A 20,402-nucleotide genomic window follows, 5' to 3' on the forward strand; every position below is an offset into this window, starting at 1 on the left:
CGCCGTCCCCGGAGCCGGCAAGGCCCACCGTCAAACCCCCCGCCCCCACCGCCCCCCCCCCCTCCTCCTCCTCCATCGATGGCCGCTTGCCCCCGCCTCCGCCATCGTCTCGACCGCACCCGCGCTAATCCATCGCTGGCGCTCGCCCCCGCCGTCTCGACCGCCACCACCGCCGATCGCAAGCCACCCCAAAGCCTCCTCTAGGCCCGTAGACCACAGGTAACCCCACCACCAAACCCCAAACCCGGAACCCGAATCCTAAGGCTCCCCAAACCTGGAACCCGAAACCTAAGGCTCGCCGACGCCATTGCTGGAGCTAGGGGAGACAACTCACATAAAAGTGATTGAGACAAACTTAAAAATCAAGCGAGTTCTAGCAAATCTCTTCTTTTTATTTAGGAAGAAAGTTTAATGTTGTATTACTGTACCAACACTAGGTACAACTCAACAAAGACAATAGACCATCGACTCGACCTAAACCATAATCACAGATTCACAGCAGCCAAATTAGGTCTGATTGCCCCCAATACGCTCCATGAAATGCCGGGTAAAGAATCTAGTGTGAACACTCTTTTTTTTTAAACAAACTGCGGATTATATTAAAAAGTAGCAGTGTGAACTCAGAGTGTCTAAACCTGCTCTTTATGTTCTTCCTCGCAAATTGTATAGGGACTTAAGATGAACACAACGCAAATGGTTGTTGTGTGTTGTTTGCCACTCTACAATGGTATGATAATCAACAACACAAATGCTAAGGCAACATACTACTACATGTATAGATGATAAAACATGGGCGTACAAGTCCGGTCGATCAATACCAAATTACCGATCGATCAGCTGGTCTTCCTCTGCTCGAGCTCTCTGCTCTCCCTGAGATCAGCCTCCATCTTCTTGTCCACATTCTTGCAGAACCCAGGGTAGGGCTCATAGCCAAACAGCTTGTTCAGTATCTGTGCACACAAAGAACCAGCAGACACTGAAGAGTTAGCACTGCTCGAAGCCATTTCAATTCCATGTGTGCAGATGACTGAAGAATTAGCACGTGCTTGTGAAATTGTGACTGTGCTTACCTGCAGGAAGATGAGGAATGGCTCCATCAGGAACACCTCAGGGAGTTCACTCACGGTCGGCCCCTTCTTCTGCACAAATTGAACGACAGAAATTAAACAAGCAGGATACCAAATCGGCAGTGGAGGCGTAGATTACATTCCCAAGAGCTTAATGATGGGAAAATGGGAACGAGTGGGGAGGACGGCGACGAGAGGGATCGAACGAATCCGCTCCACTTGCCTCGAAGAGGCCGTGGCCGAGGAACTGCCAGGTCCAGCAGAAGAGCTGCGTGGCGAGGACGAGCCTCCAGGAGGCCGCGAAGCCGAGGTGGGCCGCGAGGGAGCGGCTGGCGGCCCAGGCGGCGAGGAAGAGCAGCCCCGCGAGCGCGCCGGCGCGGCGGTCGACGGCGAGGTAGGCGGCGGCGTAGGCGAGGGCGAGCGCGAGCGCGGGGTCGACCGGCAGCGGCGGCAGGAAGTGGAGGATGAGAAGGTTGGTGAAGAGGATGGGCCAGGTGAGCAGCGCGTGCGCCGCCGCGTTCACGGGGTGCCGGTGCTGCGACCGGAAGAAGGCGAACTGCGCCTCCAGGTCCAGCACCCCGCGCCGGTGCGCCGCCTTGGCCCCCATGGACGCCGAGGCTCCGAGGAATCTGGGATCGAGGGGGCAGGCAGCGGTGGACGAATGGTGAGTGCGGTGACCCTTGAGGCTGATTGTTTCTTTAATCGAGCGAGCCAAATCCTCAAGTGAGTTATTGGGTCTATATATAATGGCCATTTGGTCGGCATAGTTTTCACGTGAGTACGTGACATCAAAATTACTTATATAGCCCTATATTATCAATGGAATACGTTTATTTTTAAAATAAAATATATGTAAAAAAAGTTAGCTACTCCCTCCGTTCCAAATTGTAAGTCATTCCAAGAATCTTGGAGAGTCAAAGCATCTCAAGTTTGACCAAATTTATATGATATATAATAATATTTATGATGTCAACTAAGTCATTCCAAGAATCTTGGAGAGTCAAAGCATCTCAAGTTTGACCAAAATTATAGAGAAAAATATAAAGATTTATGACACCAAAACTATAAAAATATAATTGATAAAGAATCTAATGATACTTAGTTGACATCATAAATGTTATTGTATTATCATATAAATTTGGTCAAACTTAAGATGCTTTGACTCTCCAAGATTCTTGAATGACTTACAATTTGGAACGGAGGGAATACTAGTTTAATGTAGAAAAGTTAGTATTAGATTATTTTATCCATCTCTTTAAATAATTTATGGCTTCTCTCTACACGTTTCCAAGTATCTCGTGATCTTCATCTAGAAAGGAGTATCTCATCTTTTGTGTGAACACAGGAACATGTGCGCGGATCTTCATTTAATTACGTTCGCTATCAGTCCAGTCCCTCAGCAGTCAGCACTCGAGCGTAGGCGGTAGGCGTACGTGCAGAGAAGTAGACGACGCGTTGCATCGCATTAATAACGCACCGCGATCCTGCATGTTATCACATCAATGCCGTTATGCTCGTAACTGTGATTGCGCGCGCGTGTGTGAACATTCGCGCGGACTGTTCCCCTGGATTGGTTCAACGCGACGCAACGGGGCGTTCAGATTAGCAGCTGACACTCCGAATAATCCTGATCAGTCAGTCCATCATATAGCTGGCCATTTGGCACACTATAGGCTGGTCCAAGCACGACACGAAAAAGCACGATCCACAAACGGCCCGGCCCATAACTCATAGTGCCAGGGCCTGGCACGGCACGGCCTTAGTGCCGTACCTGGGCTGCCATTTCGGCCCATAGTGCCGGTACGGGCACGGCACGTTTAATGGACCGGCACGATAGCGGTCCAATTCCTCCCGACCGTTGGATGCCATCAGGATGCACCAGCACCGTTAGATGAGCGAAGAGTGACATATATAAAGAAATATGTGCTTGGAACCCTAACTCCCTGGCTGCTGGCTCCCTGCTTCTCTCCCGTGGCCGCCCGCCGCTCGTGGGGGGCCGCCGCCGCCGGAGCGCGGCCGCGGCTCCTCCCCTCCTCTCTCTAGCTCTCTCCTGTGGCCGCCTGTGGGGGCTGCCGCCGCCGTTGGGGCGCAACCCCGCGGTCGGGAGGAGTGGAGGCGCCCCCGCCGCCACCGTCACCGGGCGCAGCCGCCGTGAGGAGTGGAGGGCCCCCGCCGCCGAGGTCCACCGCGACCGGGAGGAGCGGAGCTGTGGAGAGGCGCGGGCACGATGGGCTGCCGTGCCGGCACGGTACGGCTAATCAGCTTGAGGGGCGTGCCCGTGCCGAGATGTCGGCACTACGAGGTATGGCACGGCTAAGCCACCGTGCCGCATAGTGCCGTGCCGGCGTTCGTGCGTCCCGGTTGGCCACCTATATCCATCAGTAGCCTTCGTGCGTGCCGTACCCAGATGTGGCGTTCGCTCGGCAACCGAGTACTGGTTGGTTGCTGCGTCATGTCTCGGGTGTGAACTGTGAACGCGCACGGTGGACGCTTCCTCCGCCCCGTTCACACTTCACACCGCATTTGTTTGTCAGAAAAGGTAGAGAAACGACGGGTGTACCATGCGAAAGGGGGTCTTCTGTCTCGGTCTGTCCATCTACGGATTAATTGCTCAGCTAACAGGGAGCCTTCACTGTAATCGAGAAGCATACATACGAGTTGAAATTGAAAAAAGAAGTAATAAACGGTGTCAATGTGTAAAAAACTAATGGCCCATGCAGGTCTCGAACCTGCGACCTTCGCGTTATTAGCACGACGCTCTAACCAACTGAGCCAATAGGCCGATGCGTAAGCATGGTTCTCTTTTCCTGTACTGAATCAATTTCAAGTGGGAGTTCTCTTTCCCTGACTTCCTAATTTCTGAGACGAAGAATGCTCCATCTGACGACCGTCTCACCGGCACTCCACTAGTCCACTGTCCAGGGCTTCAACCAGCTGGCCCGAAAAATCTGGTTGATTTTGCCTAATGGATTTACCAAGGTCCAAATGAAATATATACCCTTTCCTGCCATAAACTTATTTTTTGAGAATGTGCCTGATACATTTCGGACAGAGATAATTCAAAATACAACCTAGAGAAAGGCAATCCGTATTTGGTTCACCAATTCCCTAGCTGGACGCCTGCAGTAGCAACTGCTGCTCCCCGTTACCGCGAGCGCGCAGAACTCCAACGCTGCTGCTGTCGCTCATGCCTAAACTCTAAAGATGCTCGTGCTGCTACCTGTTGATTGGAGTCGTATTTACGGTCTATTGGAGTGCTGCTAGCCTTTGAGGTGAGTATGTGATGCTAGTTTTTTTTTTAAAAAAAAATTATGTGCTAAATTTTGGATGGAGGATATTGATTAAGTATTTGGTTACTACATTGGGTCATTGCTTGCTTCTGTGGGAATAAAACATTCAACTTAGTCCTGTTTAGATAGCTAAACTTTAATTAGGATTGTTTCTTTGATTTATGTGATGATTGTTCGGATACATTGGTATGGATACTAATCCTTGAAAATGTCGCCTTTACCCTCCTAGGATAGGACTGAATAAGGTTAGGGAGGTATTTCCGTCTTTTGTCAATCTTTTCATCCATTAGCCTACATTAGATCAATCTTAATGGGGTTTTCATGTGCATTAAAATTATGTGACACATAGCAATTTTACCGACTTGGCAAATTAATCATGAGGATAGAAAAGGGAAGTGTTTCATTTCATTGTAAAAGTGACATGACAGTTTTCATAACATTGTAATAAAATTGTGCATGAGACTACTCATGCAATGGGCTCATGGCTAGAAGTGTCTCGAGCTAAAGTTTAGCTAGGCATTAGGTTATTAGCTATTAACCCTCATGTTTGGATCTCTATCTGCTAAAGTTTAGCCGCTAAAGATTCACACGTAGGATACAAACGAGGTAATTGTTGGAAAAAAATCTGTTATAATCTAGCCATCACAAATAATTTGAATCTGAACAAAATACATGCCAATAGATACAGAGAGCGAGATTTGGCTAGACCGATGAGCACATATAAATACGAAGAGAGTTTTTTGAGGTGAGCAGCCAAAATTAGACATTGGAGGACGGAATTTTGGCTATTGAGCCAAACATCAGATATCGCTCGGCGCTTGTTGCATTGCATTTGCGCTTTGCGGTAGCAGCCTAGGGCCGTGCACGTGGGGCCACACGCGCGCCTGCCCACTGGGCCACACCGCCACACCCTGTTCGCCGGATCGCGCCTGCCTCAGCATCGTCTCCTTCTGGAACCACCCAACCCCAGCCCAGCCAGCCATCCCAATCCCATCAGCTCATCAAGGCACCAACCACCTCTCTCTCCTCTCCGTCTCTCTCTCCTCAACAGCGGCGCGCGGTTCCTCCCCCCTCGGTTCGTCTCCACCCCACCCCCCCCGCGTCGCGATAAGAAAACCCACCAAACCCTAACCCTAGCTGCAGCGCCACCACTGCGCGCCCGCCCGCCCGCCGGAGGGACCCGAGCCAGCCAGCGAGGATGCCGTCGGGGTCGGCGACGCAGTTCCGCTACACGCAGACGCCGTCCAAGGTGCTGCACCTGCGGAACATGCCGTGGGAGTGCACCGAGGAGGAGCTCGTCGAGCTCTGCAAGCCCTTCGGCAGGGTCGTCAACACCATGTGCAACGTCGGCGCCAACCGCAACCAGGCCTTCGTCGAGTTCGTAAGCCCCTTGTCCCCCCCCCCCCCCCCCCCCCCCAACACCCCCCCACCCCCCCCCCCCCCCCCCCCCCCCCCCCCGCTCCTGCGCCACTCCCACAGATCGATTGCGATGTCGGTAGACACTCGCGCCCCGTGGCTGCTGTAGGGATGTTAGGGATTAGGATCGAATCTAGTGATGAGACTGTTGTGTGGTATCGAGCCTGTTGGGTGCTAGGTCTTTTTGTGGAACTTGTGCTAAATTATGATTTAAGGGACTAACTCGTCTAGTGATTTCTGCTGTAACGCACTATGGATGGTTTACTGCTACTGTTATATGATTGAATTCTGCTGTTTGTATTTTCCTGGGTGTGTGTGTGGGGTGGGGGGGTAGGGGTGAGATTCCCTTCTGTGCACAGGTTCTACAACTAGATAATTATCTAAATGGATAGCGCTAGTTGCAATCACAACCGTAGCCGAGGACCCCCTTTTCTGTAGTAGCAGATTTTTTTTCCATTAGCCATTCGTATTATTTGGTCGAACTCAAGGGGTGAATTGCTGTTTGCAGTTCATTACAACTCTATGGTAAATGTTAGAAATATGTTTTTTTCACTAGAGATTGTAAAAGGTTAATGCAACCTTGTTGTCTTCTGATTTTGATGTGGTTTAGTATATATGCTAATGTCACATGGATTTTCAGTAATCCTAGGCTGTGCCCTTCGAATGTAAGCTAAGACTTTTGGTGATGTAAGTGGCTGCATGTGTCTCATGGGACACATGATATGCTGATATTATGTAGGAGAAACTGATTTGTTTGTTAACTGAATTGATTGCATACACATAGTGGTGAACATAGTTGTTCAACATTTTATCTGTGAGCAGTCAACCTTTGTACAGTTGTATCATATTGCAGTATGAGTGATGTGAAGTGAAAGCAGAATGGATGGGATGGGGCTTGGAGGATTACAATCACTTCTAATACACCCTTTTATATTTATCTAAAGTGCCTATTTGTTCCACAACATAATTATATGGTCTGGAATGGGTTGTAGATTGATAGGAGATTTTTGTTCCTCATTGATATGGGTATGGCTGACTGGAATCATATGTCTAGTTGATATATATTTTGCAGCATCAACTGTTATGGTAACTACTAGCAATGGCAACTCTGTTTTGGGAAAGTTAGGTGTAAGATGGTTTGCTGTAATGTTTTTGAATTTCACAAGGTGCCTCAGGCAGCTCATAATAAGATATTTGATTCATTGCACAAGAGGATACCATGGAAATGCTTTTGTACTTGCAGAAATTTGTTTTACCAGAAGATTTTAAGTTGTAGACTGTAGAATGGACTTGCAGAGCTTTAGTTGTGTATGATTGGATTTAATCAATCGATTCCTTACTGTTTACCCTTAAACATGCTCATTTTCAGGCGGATCAAAACCAGGCAATTTCAATGGTTTCCTATTATGCTTCATCTTCAGAACCTGCTCAAGTTCGTGGTAAAACTGTATATATCCAATATTCAAACAGGCAAGAAATTACCAACAATAAAGGCACTGGTGATTCTTCTGGCAATGTCCTGCTTGTCACTTTTGAAGGTGTTCAGCCTAATGACGTCACCATAGAAGTCATTCATTTGGTAAGTCTATATTTACATTTGAATGTATTCACTTACCTGCTAGAGCAGCCTTCTGCATCCCTTGGGCTGTCCAAATGTTCTTTCAGTTGCGAAACATCTTTATACATATTTTTTTTTAAAAAATCATGTATGTGCTTAATATGACTTATCTTAATGATTGTACATGGTCATATCTTCCTGTTAGTTGACAAGCTCAGAAAATTCTTTCTGAAAATGCACAACATTAATGTTGATTATCCTCTGTTAAATTATAAACTTTAGGATGTATATCCTGGTTCCTGGCAAGAAATATAAGATTAGGAAGCCCAAAAGTCAAGGCATTGATTCTTCCCAGAATAATAGTACAATATGCACCAGGCAAGTACTTTGACAACACCGAATTGGAAAGAGGATTCAAAAAATTGCTTCTGTTATGGAGTTTGTTATTTGTTAAATTCTGTTTCTGTAGTATAGGCTCTGTTTATTACATATTTACAGATGTATAGTAGCTACCTTGTGAATTCATGCCTCCCGCACGATTTGCTGATGTGCTCCATCTATTCTCTGCTTAACCTTATGCTTGCTATTCTACTGTTTTGTTGGATGGTAAGCCACTATCCTCAAATCTGGCTAACAATTGTTTGTGCCGAATATAATTTAGGTATTTTCGGCATTTGGATTCGTTCACAAGATAGCTACTTTCGAGAAAGCAGCTGGTTTCCAGGTAAGTTAGTTGTTCTCAAGTTGCCTACACATGACTCCATTGTGCATTGAGCTAAACTGTTGGATATTTCACAGGCGCTTATCCAATATACTGATGCCCCAACTGCTCTTGAAGCTAAAAACTCATTGGATGGAAGAAGCATCCCAAAGTAATGCATTTTACAATTTTGCTAATTGCTATTGCGGCCTACAGACCTCCAACACAAAGTTACCTATGTGACATTTCTCTTTCAGATACTTACTTCCAGAACATATCAATGCCTGCCACATGCGCATAACCTTTTCTGCGCATAAGGATTTGAATATCAAATTTCAGTCACATCGTAGCAGGTACTATTGTGGCACATACTTTACATTTGATCTAAAATTCTCTTTTGCATATTATGTACTCCCTTCATATCGATTTTAAAGGCATAAAGTTTTGGCAATCTTGTTCCTAAATATAATGCATGCATGCAAGTCAGCTTTCTCTTTTCTCTCTCCTTTTCTGTTCTTATTCTCATATAAAAATGGCCACAAAAAGTTGTCTGTGTCCTGTTGATAATGTTTTAAAAATATTATTACCTGCTTTGGTGCTACGCAGTTTACCTCTGCTCACTTTTGACCATTTTTTTGGTTGAACAGGGATTACACTAATCCTTATCTTCCTGTGAACCAAACTGCAATTGAGGGGATTGTGCAGGTTTGCTTCATATACTAATATCTCATGCTGTTTTGCTTCACTTGCATTTTTGTACTGTTCCTCACACAAAGGTAAATTTGCAGCCAACAGTAGGCCCTGATGGAAAGATAAAGGAGCCTGAGAGTAATGTACTTTTAGCATCAATTGAGAACATGCAGTATGCTGTGACAGTGGATGTTTTGCACACTGTAAGAATAATACAGTACCTTCTGTTTATTTAAAATAAAGTACTTATTTGAAGGCAAGCTATATAATTACATTAATGTGGTAATTTCAGGTGTTTTCTGCTTTTGGTACTGTTCAAAAAATTGCAATGTTTGAGAAGAATGGTGGAATGCAGGCTCTAATTCAATATCCAGGTATGCTAACTCAATTGCACCCAACAAGATATACCCTGGCCTTGGTGAACTCTGAAATAGATTCCTTGGCTGTATTTATTGCCTTGGCATGTAGTTGTAATTTGCTTACACACAGTTGAGCACATTTCATATGTCATGCTCCCTCTGTTTGAAAGTATTGGGGCATGGAGTTTTTCCAAACTATTTTCAAATATACTGCGTGTATGCAAATTTAATGACGTTTTTTCAGTCTTTTCCCTGATTTATACCCTCTCATTCTCTCCCAATCTCGTTAACATGAGTAACCAGTCACGCTGTTATTCTCTCCCTTTTTGCATCGTAAGTTTCTAAGTTTGGGAACTTCAGCAGAGAGGTGTCGGAGTTCGGGAAGGCATAAAATGGACATCTGCAACTTTCAACAGCTATAAAGTTGCCTTTAGTAATTTCTTGATCATTTTTTACCCTTTTATGTAATCATACTCTCTTTCTTAATAGGGGCTTGCTACAAACTTCCATTCTGTCAATCATTGCACTTTCCTCAAGACATTTACCCAGTCCCACTTTATGCATCTTTATCTGTTTAGCGTGTTGGGGATTAGAATAGTCAGCACTTACTATTGTCAACATGTCTTAGCAGAGGTCCTGTTGTTGAATAGTGTCTTTTCATCTGATTTGTGGTCCTTTCTCTAGCTTATTGAGGCACATCTTTGAAAAATATAACAATCCAAATGACATTCAACTTATTGATGCTCATTACTGTTTGCACTATCTAGGGGTATAGATGAAATTGAACTGATTTGATAAAAACAAAGGGAAGGTTAAATATTCTTTCGCCCATACTTTTGACATCATGTCCCCGGATCCTTAGCACCCTGTAAATTCTTTTCTTGTTTTCGAGTGGAATTGCTAATCTTGTTTTCCCTTTGCTATGGAGTTATAGCATTAATATTTAGTAGAGGAACACATATTCATTTGACTGACAAAAAGCTATATTTGCAGATGTAACAACTGCAGCAGTTGCTAAACAAGCCCTGGAGGGACACTGCATATATGATGGTGGTTACTGTAAGCTTCATCTGTCATACTCTCGTCATACTGATCTCAATGTAAAGGTATAAATAGTAGTTTCAGGCTGTGTAAATTAGCAAATAATTGATTGAAGTAAATATCTTGTGGACTAATAATAATGAAGTTGGCTCAATTAGTAAAACGGAATACCTATTGCTGTTCATTCAATTTGACAAAAGTACGCTTTCTCAACATTGTTTTCCTTGGAGCTTCCTGTTTTCGCCTTGGTCTAACTGGGGACCATTTGTTTGCATTCAGGCGCATGATGAGAGAAGCAGGGATTACACACTTTCAGACCCTAATGCGCAACTGCAAGCTGCTGCACAAGCACCAGCTCCAGGAGTGGCATGGCAGAACACTGCAGCACCAGCTGCTCCGTTTTATGCAAGCACAGCAGCATCACCTCCTGCTGGAGTTGGACAAGTGCCTGCTTGGAATCCTAACATGCAGGCAGGGGCTTTCGCATCTGCATCCACCCCGTACCCTAGCCAACCGATGATGGCAAACGCCATGCCTCACTATCCTGCTGTTGGAACCAGTTCAGGCGCCCCACCTGTGCCATTTCAGGCGTCACAGCAGATGCCCCAGTACGGCATCCCCCCTGGTGCACCGCCGCACGCACCACCAGCTGGCCAACCAATGTACTTCCCGAAATAAGGTGGTTCCATTCGATGATATTGTCAGAGAGCAACTGCATGTTACCTGCAGCCAGTTGTGGTCTGCATATGCCCCTTTGAAATTTTGGAAGTGCGTTGTAACTCTTCAATGTAGCTCTTTGTAACTTGCGAGCTCGCATCGCAAGTATACCTCTGCGCCGGTTGTCTGTAAAACTGTCCGCCGAAATTAGAAATGTTAATCTATTAGCCTGAATGATGTATTGTTGAGCTCAATCTCTGAGTTATTTTGATGCCTCGCAAGTCATGATTTGTCGGAGGCAGATGCTAATGTCTCTCTTCAAGTGCGCAGCGCGCTCTTGCAATACCTCCAGTGGCAAGTGCTGTTCGGTAGAGCGCTGAGAATAAGATGCAAGTGTTACCTGGTTGTTTCCGTCTAAACACAAACGTTTGGACGTGGGAATTTTTGCTAGAACCTAGTCAACTGGAATCTTTAATTTGGAGCGGGTAACGTTTTGTAACCATATAAATCTAAATGTTAAATGTGACGTGGAATCTTTTCAGAGTTTGTACTGAATGTAAACCAGTTATTGTCGTGCCAACCACTGATCCAAAACTTTTCATCGTGCTCGTGCAAGATACTTGTTGGTCACGACTGATCCAAAACTTTGTATCGTGCCACCGAGATTTTTTTTTTCCCTACGGCACCAAAGGGCAGTCACGACTGACGAGTAAGATCATACTAAAATCTAGGCACCGAACGATCTGGACCAGCCATTCGCCCATTCCTCAGGCCTGCCCGTCCGACGTGGCAGCCAGCACTAGCCATGGTTCGCACCGGCATCCAATGGCAACACCCCGTTTGATTCCCCCGTATCCCAGCATCCGGATAACGCAGGATAAGAGCCGCCGCTCCCCATTGGCCACACCCGGTCCCAGGCGGCGTCCCGTCCGTCCGATCCCGCCGCGCCGCCGATCCCCGCCGTCCGCCGCAGCCGGCGCCTCCTGGCCACACCCGCCGGGGTGCCCCGCCCCGGCAGTTTAATACAAACCTTGGCTGCTCCTGCCGGCTAAAACGAACGTGCTCTTCCTCTCCATTCCTCTGCCACTCCCATCTCACCGCGAAGCATGGCGTCCGTCACCGCCCGCACCCCGGTCGCGGCCCTGCGCCCGTCGGCGTCGCTCAGGTCGTCGGCCTTCGTCGGCCACTCTAGCCGCCTCGGCCGCGCCGCGGCGCCGACGAGGCGCAGCCTCAGGGCGGAGGCCAAGGGCGAGTGGCTCCCCGGCCTCCCTTCCCCCGCCTACCTCGACGGCAGGTCAGTGCTAGCTCTTCGGCCGGCGGCGACAGCAGCTGACTAACTGACCCGCACATCATGTTGACATGTTGTTGTGTTTTGACTGCTGTCGCAGCCTGCCGGGCGACAATGGTTTCGACCCGCTGGGCCTGGCGGAGGACCCGGAGAACCTGCGGTGGTTCGTGCAGGCGGAGCTGGTGAACGGGCGGTGGGCGATGCTGGGGGTGGCCGGGATGCTGATCCCGGAGGTGCTGACCAAGGCCGGGCTCATCAACGCGCCGCAGTGGTACGACGCCGGCAAGTCGGAGTACTTCGCGTCGTCGTCCACGCTGTTCGTCATCGAGTTCATCCTCTTCCACTACGTCGAGATCCGGCGGTGGCAGGACATCAAGAACCCCGGCAGCGTCAACCAGGACCCCATCTTCAAGAGCTACAGCCTGCCGCCCCACGAGTGCGGATACCCCGGCAGCGTCTTCAACCCGCTCAACTTCGCGCCCACGCTCGAGGCCAAGGAGAAGGAGCTCGCCAACGGTGAGTAGCTTCTGATCCCGTGACTACACGGTCGCCGTCCGCCGGCAACTTGAAATGTTTACTAACCATATCCGGATGTGATGTGCCTGTTCATGCAGGGAGGCTGGCCATGCTGGCGTTCCTGGGGTTCCTGATCCAGCACAACGTCACCGGCAAGGGGCCCTTCGACAACCTGCTGCAGCACCTGTCCGACCCATGGCACAACACCATCATCCAGACTTTCTCCGGTTGAGTCGACGGGGAGTGATCACCAATTTGGTGGGCTGATGGGGACAGGAGGACATACATTGAAACGCGATCGATGTGAATTCCTTTCTGTGTGGATCATCAGTTTGTGATGTGTGTTTAATCCGGAGAGGAGATTAAGGACTGTGTTGTAATAATGCTGTATGCATGGTGAGGAGAGTGAGTACTGAGGGGTGATTGGTATGTACATTAATGACAAGGGTGGTTAAGGGTAGAGATTGTTTGATCAGTATCTTATCTCTCGATGGGGTTCGTTCCGTGCCTTTTTACACCTGCTTGTCCGTAAATGCTTATGTGTGGAATTAAACAGGTAACTTATAAGTTATAAGCGTGAGCTCTAAAGAATTGACATGGGGCTAGATGGATTGGAACTTGGAAGATAGAATACCCTCGACTACGCAACAGGAAAACACAGCTGTTAGTTCTGGTTCCAACAAAATACGTAGCTGAAAGTGAATCTGGAACATGCTATTTGGGGAGAGGCTGCCTGCATATACGTACCATCGCAACTGCCAACAATCACAATGAAAACAGGCAAACGTTCCACATTCGTGAGTGATGAGATACAATCTAGTGACAAGAACTTTGTATTAATTATTGCATCTGAAAAAATGATGAAAAACAGCAGGATACGAAAGTAATGCAGGTGCAGTAACAGGTGAAAACAACAGAAATTTCTTAATGGATGTTTGGACTTCGGAAGATCATGCCTCGTCCAACACAAGGGCTGGAAACTACGCTATTTCCTCCAACCAGAAATACAAGTTCACCTAGGTTTGTCCCAAATCAAATTCTTTTAGCTGTAACGGTAAATAACAAAAAAATTATATATATTGAGAACACAAGATTGCTAATTCTTTATAATCATTATATATAAAAATCATTTTAATTAAGATAATTTATTTTTATAGATATTGCTAGTCATGTTGTCATATTGAAGACCATGTCAATATCCTAATTATTTCTGATCGGAGGAGTGCATCGCAATGTCCATTGGATTCTATGTTACTGCAGGGATTGGAGATCAAGTAAGAGACGACCCTCCTCTGCAGTACTACAATGCAAAGGGACTCGTGCTCATTTGCACGTTGGCAATTGGCATGATCACAATCAGACCCATGCGCTAGTGTCCGCGAGTCCCTATGCGTAGTACAGAAGAATCGGTTCGCAAGTGGGAGGAAGGATGCTGGGAAGAAGTCATGCTCATGCTGGTGCTGCCATCGTCCATCTGATGTAAATGCACCGAGTGTTGGGACGGCTTGACACGCTCCGAGACTTCCCTATACATGCCCAACGATATTGTCATCTTAGGTTTTTTGCCCCTCTTGAGGAAGATCAAGAAGTTTAGCAGTTCATTGTCCTCAAGAGATGACAATAGTTCATCTGTGAGCTCTGCTATAACAAGTTGAGAACTTATGTATTTCAAACTTGCATTATTTAACTGATGTTATTAGATTTTTTTTTAAGGGAACTCTGTTCATCATGTTGAGAGGAAAGATCTGCTCTTGCTTTCACAGTAGATTTAATTGGGCTCGGCCTGCCAGTCGGCCATACAAGAACGTTGTTGTCTAGCCCAGCGTTTTCTTTCTGTTTTAGATGATTCGGCCTGCCTCCTTCAACAGTGGGCCAGCGGACAATACCCCTGATTGGCCCTGCGACCTGTGACTCGCACCCTTCCCATCCCGTGTCGTGTTCGTGTAGAATAGAAGTCTACCCAAGTCAAAGCTCTCGCCGTCGTCCTCCAAGGCGGCGCCGAATCAATCCGCCGCCGCCCCGCGCCCGCCCCGCGCGGCCGTCTCCATCGCGCCTCCAACCGCCGGATAACACACATCTGGCGCCGTCCCCTCCTCCCCTGCCGTCGAAACCTGAAAGCTCGTTCGGGAGGAGCCGCACGGTACCTGTTCGACGGAATGCGTCTCTAAGACGGAATGGCCGTTACCGGGTCGGCCGTAGGGTGCGGCGCGGTTCGTCCCCTCATGCGGCTGGTCACCATGAGCGGCGCGCCGATCATGCAGCAGCTGCACCTGGAGGAGCGGCTCCTGCGCCGCACGGCGGACAACTGGTGCGTCATCAACGACGGCACGGCGCCCCCCACCATCGTCATGGGCGTTTCCGGGTATGGATTCTGTCGGCATTGGCGCTCTTGTGGCTCGCATTCGAGTTCCTAATTCTGTTGTCGTGATGGCAGGAGAGTCTCGGAGCTTGTTGAGATAGAACCTGTCCTCCGGGACAGGGTATCGGTCGTGAGGAGGTTCAGTGGAGGTGGCACCGTCATTGTTGATCAGGGGACGGTGTTTGTGACCTTCATATGCAACAAGAGTGCTGTCGCCGGGTTGCAGCCCTTTCCGAGGGACATCATGTCATGGAGTGGGCAGTTATATGGCAAAGTGTTTGACAAATTTGGTGAATTCCATCTGCGTGAGAATGGTATGGAAGATCAACACAGATTTTCGTCATTTTAGAGCTTAACATTGAATTACTTATAGTGAGCAAAAACGCGATGTTTTAATGCAGTGTATTCTGGTGTATCTTTTGAGGATAAAAATTGTTGCCTTTGTTCATTGCATTAAAGCAGACAGAGTTTACTATCCTTCACTTAACATAATATATTTCTAAATTCGAATTTACTTTGTTAAAATATTCCCTCGGCACCAGTAAGATCCCAGGTATGTTGGGAAACTGATTTGCAATGTTCAGGATCTGCAATACTGTCCAGGATATTAACTTGGTATGCATTTGTTTTTTCAGACTATGCATTTAGTTGTCGCAAGTTTGGTGGAAATGCTCAGTCAATAACGAAAAACCGTTGGGTTCATCACACATCATTCTTGTGGGATTATGATGTGAAAAATATGGATTATCTCAAAATCCCGAAGCGTGCACCTGAATATCGACTGGTATGATTCTAACTGCTTCTCAATCTTATTTGCAGCATCCTTTGCAAAAAGACATTGAGAATTTGTTTAAAAAAAAAGACATCGAGAATGATGTTTACCTATGAGCATCTCCGATCATATTATCAAATTTGAGCATCTTTAGTTTTCATTTATGGTGCGCAGAGGTAGTATAGGGTAGGAATCTCGTACATGAGTAGCATGCGTGCTATCATGTTCAATGGTTTCTAAACAAGTCTATGTTAGTTTTCTCCATGTAGTGTTATAATGTTTTCTATAGCCACCTGAAGTGAACTTTCGCCCCTAATTGGTGTGAACCGCCAGTAGTTGTCGCAATCCTTGACCTGGTAAGGTCCAAGAACCAGTGGTAGTTGATTAACCATTGCTTATTTTACCAACATTAGTGATTACTCAACTAGAAAGAATCATGCATGTGTACTGCGCAAGCTAAAGTTTCAAGAGTGATGCTAAACCAAAGGCTTTATTGTTGTACTTGAACGATAATGTAGATGTCAAGCAAAGCACTGGGTAGAAATAAAGCAGACTGGCCTTTTTATCAATTGTTGGATGTGACGATCTATCATTGCCCAAAATAATGCAATGAAGTCAAGCTTTGCCAAATAGTGACTTAGTTTAACTAGTTGATTTCTGGTGTAAGTATTGCTTAGTAATGGTATGGATTGTCAAACCTTGGTGCAGACCCACTTTACACAAGAACGGGCTTTACTGATTAATCAATTTCAGTTTGTGATGACTCCATGTGAAGGTGGAGTGAGAAATTTTAAAGGAAACTATTTCACCTGGGTCTAAACCAGAGTTGAGCAGTATTGTTGTTATCATATAGCTTTCATTAACATGGAGTTAGAGCTCATTTGCTATAAGAATTTTCTGGGCACATATGAACAATAATCAAGTTGTTGAGAACCAGATGGTAATACACTGCAAACTGATATTGGTTGCACACTGGCTGTTGACTGTCTTGATTCTTGATCTGGCATTTACATGGAAATAGTGTAATGTCCATGGATTTTGGTTGGGAATGAGCTGATTTTGTTTTTTTTTTGAAAAATGTGGAACTTTGACTGTGTAGGTTTGGTCCCAAACTGTCCAACAATCCCTCTTTGGATTTTAAAAATCTTGTAGATGAAGTGGACCCATTTCACAAACAGTATTTCCTGCTCGTATATGTTTTACACATTTTTTACAACATATGTTCACTTGAATGAGCCTATTTCAGAAATAGTATACCGCTCATGTTTTACAGTTTAGGTTTACAAAATGGCAATTTTCAACTTAAAATCTTCACCATTAATGTATATATCTCATTTCTCTTTTCAGGCAAGAAACCACACGGATTTCTTGTGCCGCATGAAGGAGTACATGCCTTCACGGTCGGCCTTCACTGATGGGGTCATCACGGCCCTGGGAGAACACTTCTCAGTCCAACCTGCAGACTTAGAAACAGTGCTTCCTGACGACGAAGAATTCGTGCCTTCGACAAAGCTGTTATCTGAACAAGACCTAGAGGAAATTGTTTCCTCCAAAGGATATTCCCTTGGAGCACAGAAAGCCGAAGCATGACCATGATTACAGTGAGGGAATCCTCGTTTCTGTTGTGAAATCTGAAATCGATTGTTGGCGAGCTGTGGTTTCATTCAACTTCTGGGTCAGATGGCATTATGCTCACTGAACCACTGGCATTGTTATTACTTAACCCGAGCAATTGTGTGCACGCATTTATTTACTGTGGTATTCGTTTATTGACAAGGTAGGTGTCCGCACAATCGATTCTGAGAACCGATCGAACTGGTGGCTAACGGCCGGAAATACGTAACCAAATCTGGTAATGTCTTTTCATTTCGATCCGCATGCAAAACCGATGAGGAGTGCAACTCGTGACAGCCGTGCCGGCGACCTCATGCAATCAGCTCAACCAAATTCCTTGACGAATCCCCCCAGCGTCGTCCTCTCGAAAAGCCCGGCCGGCCGAGTCCCGGCCCGTTCCCAAGTGTGAAACATGCATGCATCAAGCCTGTCCGGATTTAACCGCGGCGCTCTGCTCCGGGCCCGGATACGGAGAGCAACTTGTGATGCGCGTGCGCCCCCCACGATGAGGCACACCGTTCGTGTCGCGTACAATGACGCCGGCACAGTAGCGCGCGGCGTGGTCCGTGGGTGACGGGCACCGGCCACGGCCAGGCGCCGCGTCATGCACGAACGGGGCTACAGCGGCGGCGGGGCGGGCGCGTACGGTATCGGCGAGCAGCCGAGCACGCACGCAGATCAAGCCCAGGAGGCCAGGACAAAAGCACCCACCCAACCCACCCGGCGGTCCGGGTGGTGGGCGAGGGCGACACGGGTACGGCCAGGCGACGCAGGCACCCAACCCACCAGGCGGTGTCGGTGGCGGGCGAGGGCGTCACGGGTGTCGGGGACGCACGGGCCGTCTCGAACGGCGAGCCGCGGGAGATGCCTCTCTCGACGGCCCGGCCCGGCGGCCGCCGCAGAGGAATCCCGGGGGACTGGGGGAGGCCAGCAGGCGCCCGACCGGCGCTGCGGCACAGCGGAGCCCCCAGCGCCTCGGCTGGCGCGAGTCGCCGGCCGGGCCAGGCGGCCAGCGGCACTGTGGCCTGCGCCTGCGTGCGTGCGGGTGGTCTGCACGAGGGCGGAGGGGAGAATCCGCTCGCAGATCTGCCTGCCGGTCGACACAAGCTCAAACGTGTCGCGCCGCCGCCGCCATGCGCCATGCAATTCGACACTCGTGCGTTCCGTCGTCTGCCCGTGCACACGGTAAACGGAGCTTGAAACCGGCCAGGCCCCCGTTGGGAGCGCGCCCTGAGAAAACTGCCAACCGTGTAGCGTGATCTCTCTAGCAGTAGCAGGTTGCTCTTCGCACGTACTACGGGCTACGGCTCATATCACGACGTGGTCCGCGCGCGATCGGACGGGAATACGAGATCATGAGCCGTCGCGGTCTTTGGACCAACACGCGGGAGCAGGGGGCGTTCACTCAGCTAGCTAGCTTTGCAGTGCCGGCGTCGGCGAGAAGCCACCACGAAGGAATGCACGACCGGAACCACTGTACCAGGACCCCCAACCGTACCGCGCGGCGACCCTCCCGGCGGTCGGCGGGAGATGTGCAAGCCGCAAGCGCCGAGCATGCAAGGCACGCGCGCGGCCGCGACGGCGACCCGAGCAGGTGTGCACCGCGAGCTCGACGGCCACGCATATATCCTCGATCGTGTCGCGCGTGGCGCGCGGAAGATGCATGGAGTAGGGATCGACGACGACGAGGACGTACGTCTCGACCATGGCCGCGCCGTGGACGCCGTGCGCGGGCATGCATGGCATGCCAACTGCCGTCTCGTCCATGGACCGTGTGGTCTCGATGGGCACCCGCAGCCGAAGGCGCGCCACACACCGGCAGGGCGGGGCGGGCCGCCTCGTGCGCGGCATCGCCGGCCGCGGCAGGACCGGACCGGCTGATGCGCCGCGGAGTCGCGGCCGGAAATCAATGGCCTAGCTGCCTAGCTTGATCACGGGTCGCGACAAAAGCTGCGGCAATAGGGTGAGCTAGGTCTATGCCGAGGAATATGCACCGGTGATGTGCACTTGACTTCAAGTGCCCATCGGTACAGAATTATTAGCACGAGCGGCTCGTGCTTGTTTTTGTTGAGAAATTTTGTGAACAACTTCAAACACAGGTATGGAACAATGTACTGCAGTGTACCGTGTTTTCAAAGTTGTTTCCAAAGTTTTATCATTATTAATCCCTCCATCCATTGACGTTCGCACAACCAAACAATATCTGAATGCTGGCCAGTTATAAGGTTTTTGAAACAATTTCGAGCTGGACATATATAAACATTTAAAAAGTGCCTTTCCACCGAACACATGGTTACTCCCTCCAAAATCACAAAAGTGTTCACTTCTACCTAGACATTGTACTGATACATTCACTTTCTTTAATTTTTACCACAGTTACTGATATGAAATATCTGCGAAATATACAGTCAAAGTAGTTTTTCATAGGCAATTCTAATTTAAATGTGTTAACTGTAACAGAGTTATATTATATGTCGGCCTATTTACTGTTGCTACTCGTGATTCTCGTTTCTCCTTCAATTCAAGGAAAGGAATTTGTCTTGTTCCGGAAATAAAGTTGGCGTCCCACGATGCTACGAATTCATGTGCCGTCAAATTCCTGGACCAACCTAGGGGACCAGGGAGGGCTAGTACGTCGACGACCGCAAAACAACTGTAGGCAACGGCCTCGGCGACCCTTCCCGCTTCCCGGCTGGCAGGCGACGCGCGCGGCACGCAGCACCCGTCGTTCTCGCGTCCCCCGGCCCGCCTCTTGTTTGGATCCCGTGGCCGCGTACGCCGGCGTGCATGGACCGTCTCTCATTAAACGGCCGGATGGGGCATCTCCATCGGATGGATCGGCAGACGTGCATGGGACACGTTCCCGTGCATGTAAGGTCGTCGCGGCCTTGGGAATCAATGGGTTGAGGTGGGAGGTTTACCCACACTGCAGGAAATCAGGGATAAATGTTTTTTCAAGCAGTTGTATTTTTTTAAGAGCAAAGACGGCTGTCAAGGTTGCAGCTAATGTATGTATTTAACTTTGTGAGATTATTATATTGGATAGTAGCATTGGTGTTTTGTTATTATTATTGA

The 20,402-nt window shown here is 48.3% G+C and overlaps 4 protein-coding genes and 1 non-coding gene across 9 annotated transcripts; 3 read left to right on the plus strand and 2 right to left on the minus strand.

The window, feature by feature from the left end:
• Window positions 1-626: 626 nt before the first annotated feature.
• Window positions 627-1,790, minus strand: LOC117859922 (2-hydroxy-palmitic acid dioxygenase MPO1). The gene is made up of 3 exons (XM_034743119.2): window positions 1,291-1,790; window positions 1,071-1,139; window positions 627-950 (listed from the first exon to the last, which is right to left on the minus strand). The coding sequence occupies exons 1-3, from the start codon at window positions 1,672-1,674 to the stop codon at window positions 834-836; spliced, it is 570 nt and encodes a 189-aa protein (XP_034599010.1). The 5' UTR covers window positions 1,675-1,790; the 3' UTR covers window positions 627-833.
• Window positions 1,791-3,775: 1,985 nt separating this feature from the next.
• Window positions 3,776-3,849, minus strand: TRNAI-AAU (transfer RNA isoleucine (anticodon AAU)). The gene has a single exon. It is a non-coding gene; the product is annotated as a tRNA-Ile (tRNA).
• Window positions 3,850-5,340: 1,491 nt separating this feature from the next.
• On the plus strand, window positions 5,341-11,032 carry LOC117859679 (polypyrimidine tract-binding protein homolog 1). 5 transcript variants are annotated; one of them, XR_004641257.2, is made up of 11 exons: window positions 5,341-5,738; window positions 7,143-7,352; window positions 7,993-8,055; window positions 8,130-8,203; window positions 8,289-8,384; window positions 8,679-8,736; window positions 8,820-8,924; window positions 9,014-9,095; window positions 9,444-9,513; window positions 10,074-10,186; window positions 10,401-10,418. XR_004641257.2 is itself a non-coding variant. In XM_034742843.2 (10 exons), exons 1-10 carry the CDS (start codon window positions 5,556-5,558, stop codon window positions 10,406-10,408), a joined length of 945 nt encoding a protein of 314 aa, XP_034598734.1. In that variant the 5' UTR covers window positions 5,341-5,555; the 3' UTR covers window positions 10,409-10,542. The 5 variants fall into 5 exon arrangements, 4 of the variants coding, with proteins under 4 accessions (XP_034598734.1, XP_034598735.1, XP_034598733.1 ...); XM_034742843.2 differs by lacking the exon at window positions 9,444-9,513 and having other exon boundaries at window positions 10,074-10,139; window positions 10,401-10,542; XM_034742842.2 differs by lacking the exon at window positions 9,444-9,513 and having other exon boundaries at window positions 5,344-5,738; window positions 10,401-11,032.
• Window positions 11,033-11,844: 812 nt separating this feature from the next.
• Window positions 11,845-13,060, plus strand: LOC117859681 (chlorophyll a-b binding protein P4, chloroplastic). Its single transcript, XM_034742846.2, has 3 exons — window positions 11,845-12,072; window positions 12,167-12,582; window positions 12,681-13,060. The coding sequence occupies exons 1-3, from the start codon at window positions 11,885-11,887 to the stop codon at window positions 12,812-12,814; spliced, it is 738 nt and encodes a 245-aa protein (XP_034598737.1). The 5' UTR covers window positions 11,845-11,884; the 3' UTR covers window positions 12,815-13,060.
• A 1,431-nt stretch (window positions 13,061-14,491) lies between these two features.
• On the plus strand, window positions 14,492-17,489 carry LOC117859680 (uncharacterized). Its single transcript, XM_034742845.2, has 4 exons — window positions 14,492-14,944; window positions 15,017-15,255; window positions 15,577-15,725; window positions 17,061-17,489. Exons 1-4 carry the CDS (start codon window positions 14,757-14,759, stop codon window positions 17,301-17,303), a joined length of 819 nt encoding a protein of 272 aa, XP_034598736.1. The 5' UTR covers window positions 14,492-14,756; the 3' UTR covers window positions 17,304-17,489.
• Window positions 17,490-20,402: the final 2,913 nt, after the last annotated feature.

Source organism: Setaria viridis, chromosome 6 (assembly GCF_005286985.2).
Source record: "Setaria viridis chromosome 6, Setaria_viridis_v4.0, whole genome shotgun sequence".
NCBI lineage: Eukaryota > Viridiplantae > Streptophyta > Magnoliopsida > Poales > Poaceae > Setaria > Setaria viridis.

Coding starts and splice junctions, on each gene's coding strand:
- LOC117859680 (XM_034742845.2), top strand. CDS start 14,757: ATGGCCGTTACCGGGTCGGCCGTAGGGTGCGGCGCGGTTCGTCCCCTC. Junction 14,945..15,016: donor ATCGTCATGGGCGTTTCCGG/GTATGGATTCTG, acceptor TCGTGATGGCAG/GAGAGTCTCGGAGCTTGTTG. Junction 15,256..15,576: donor ATTCCATCTGCGTGAGAATG/GTATGGAAGATC, acceptor TTGTTTTTTCAG/ACTATGCATTTAGTTGTCGC.
- LOC117859679 (XM_034742842.2), top strand. CDS start 5,556: ATGCCGTCGGGGTCGGCGACGCAGTTCCGCTACACGCAGACGCCGTCC. Junction 8,204..8,288: donor GATGGAAGAAGCATCCCAAA/GTAATGCATTTT, acceptor TTTCTCTTTCAG/ATACTTACTTCCAGAACATA. Junction 8,925..9,013: donor CAGTGGATGTTTTGCACACT/GTAAGAATAATA, acceptor TGGTAATTTCAG/GTGTTTTCTGCTTTTGGTAC.
- LOC117859922 (XM_034743119.2), bottom strand. CDS start 1,674: ATGGGGGCCAAGGCGGCGCACCGGCGCGGGGTGCTGGACCTGGAGGCG. Junction 1,140..1,290: donor TCGGCCACGGCCTCTTCGAG/GCAAGTGGAGCG, acceptor CAATTTGTGCAG/AAGAAGGGGCCGACCGTGAG. Junction 951..1,070: donor CATTCCTCATCTTCCTGCAG/GTAAGCACAGTC, acceptor TTGTGTGCACAG/ATACTGAACAAGCTGTTTGG.
- LOC117859681 (XM_034742846.2), top strand. CDS start 11,885: ATGGCGTCCGTCACCGCCCGCACCCCGGTCGCGGCCCTGCGCCCGTCG. Junction 12,073..12,166: donor CCCGCCTACCTCGACGGCAG/GTCAGTGCTAGC, acceptor CTGCTGTCGCAG/CCTGCCGGGCGACAATGGTT. Junction 12,583..12,680: donor GGAGAAGGAGCTCGCCAACG/GTGAGTAGCTTC, acceptor CTGTTCATGCAG/GGAGGCTGGCCATGCTGGCG.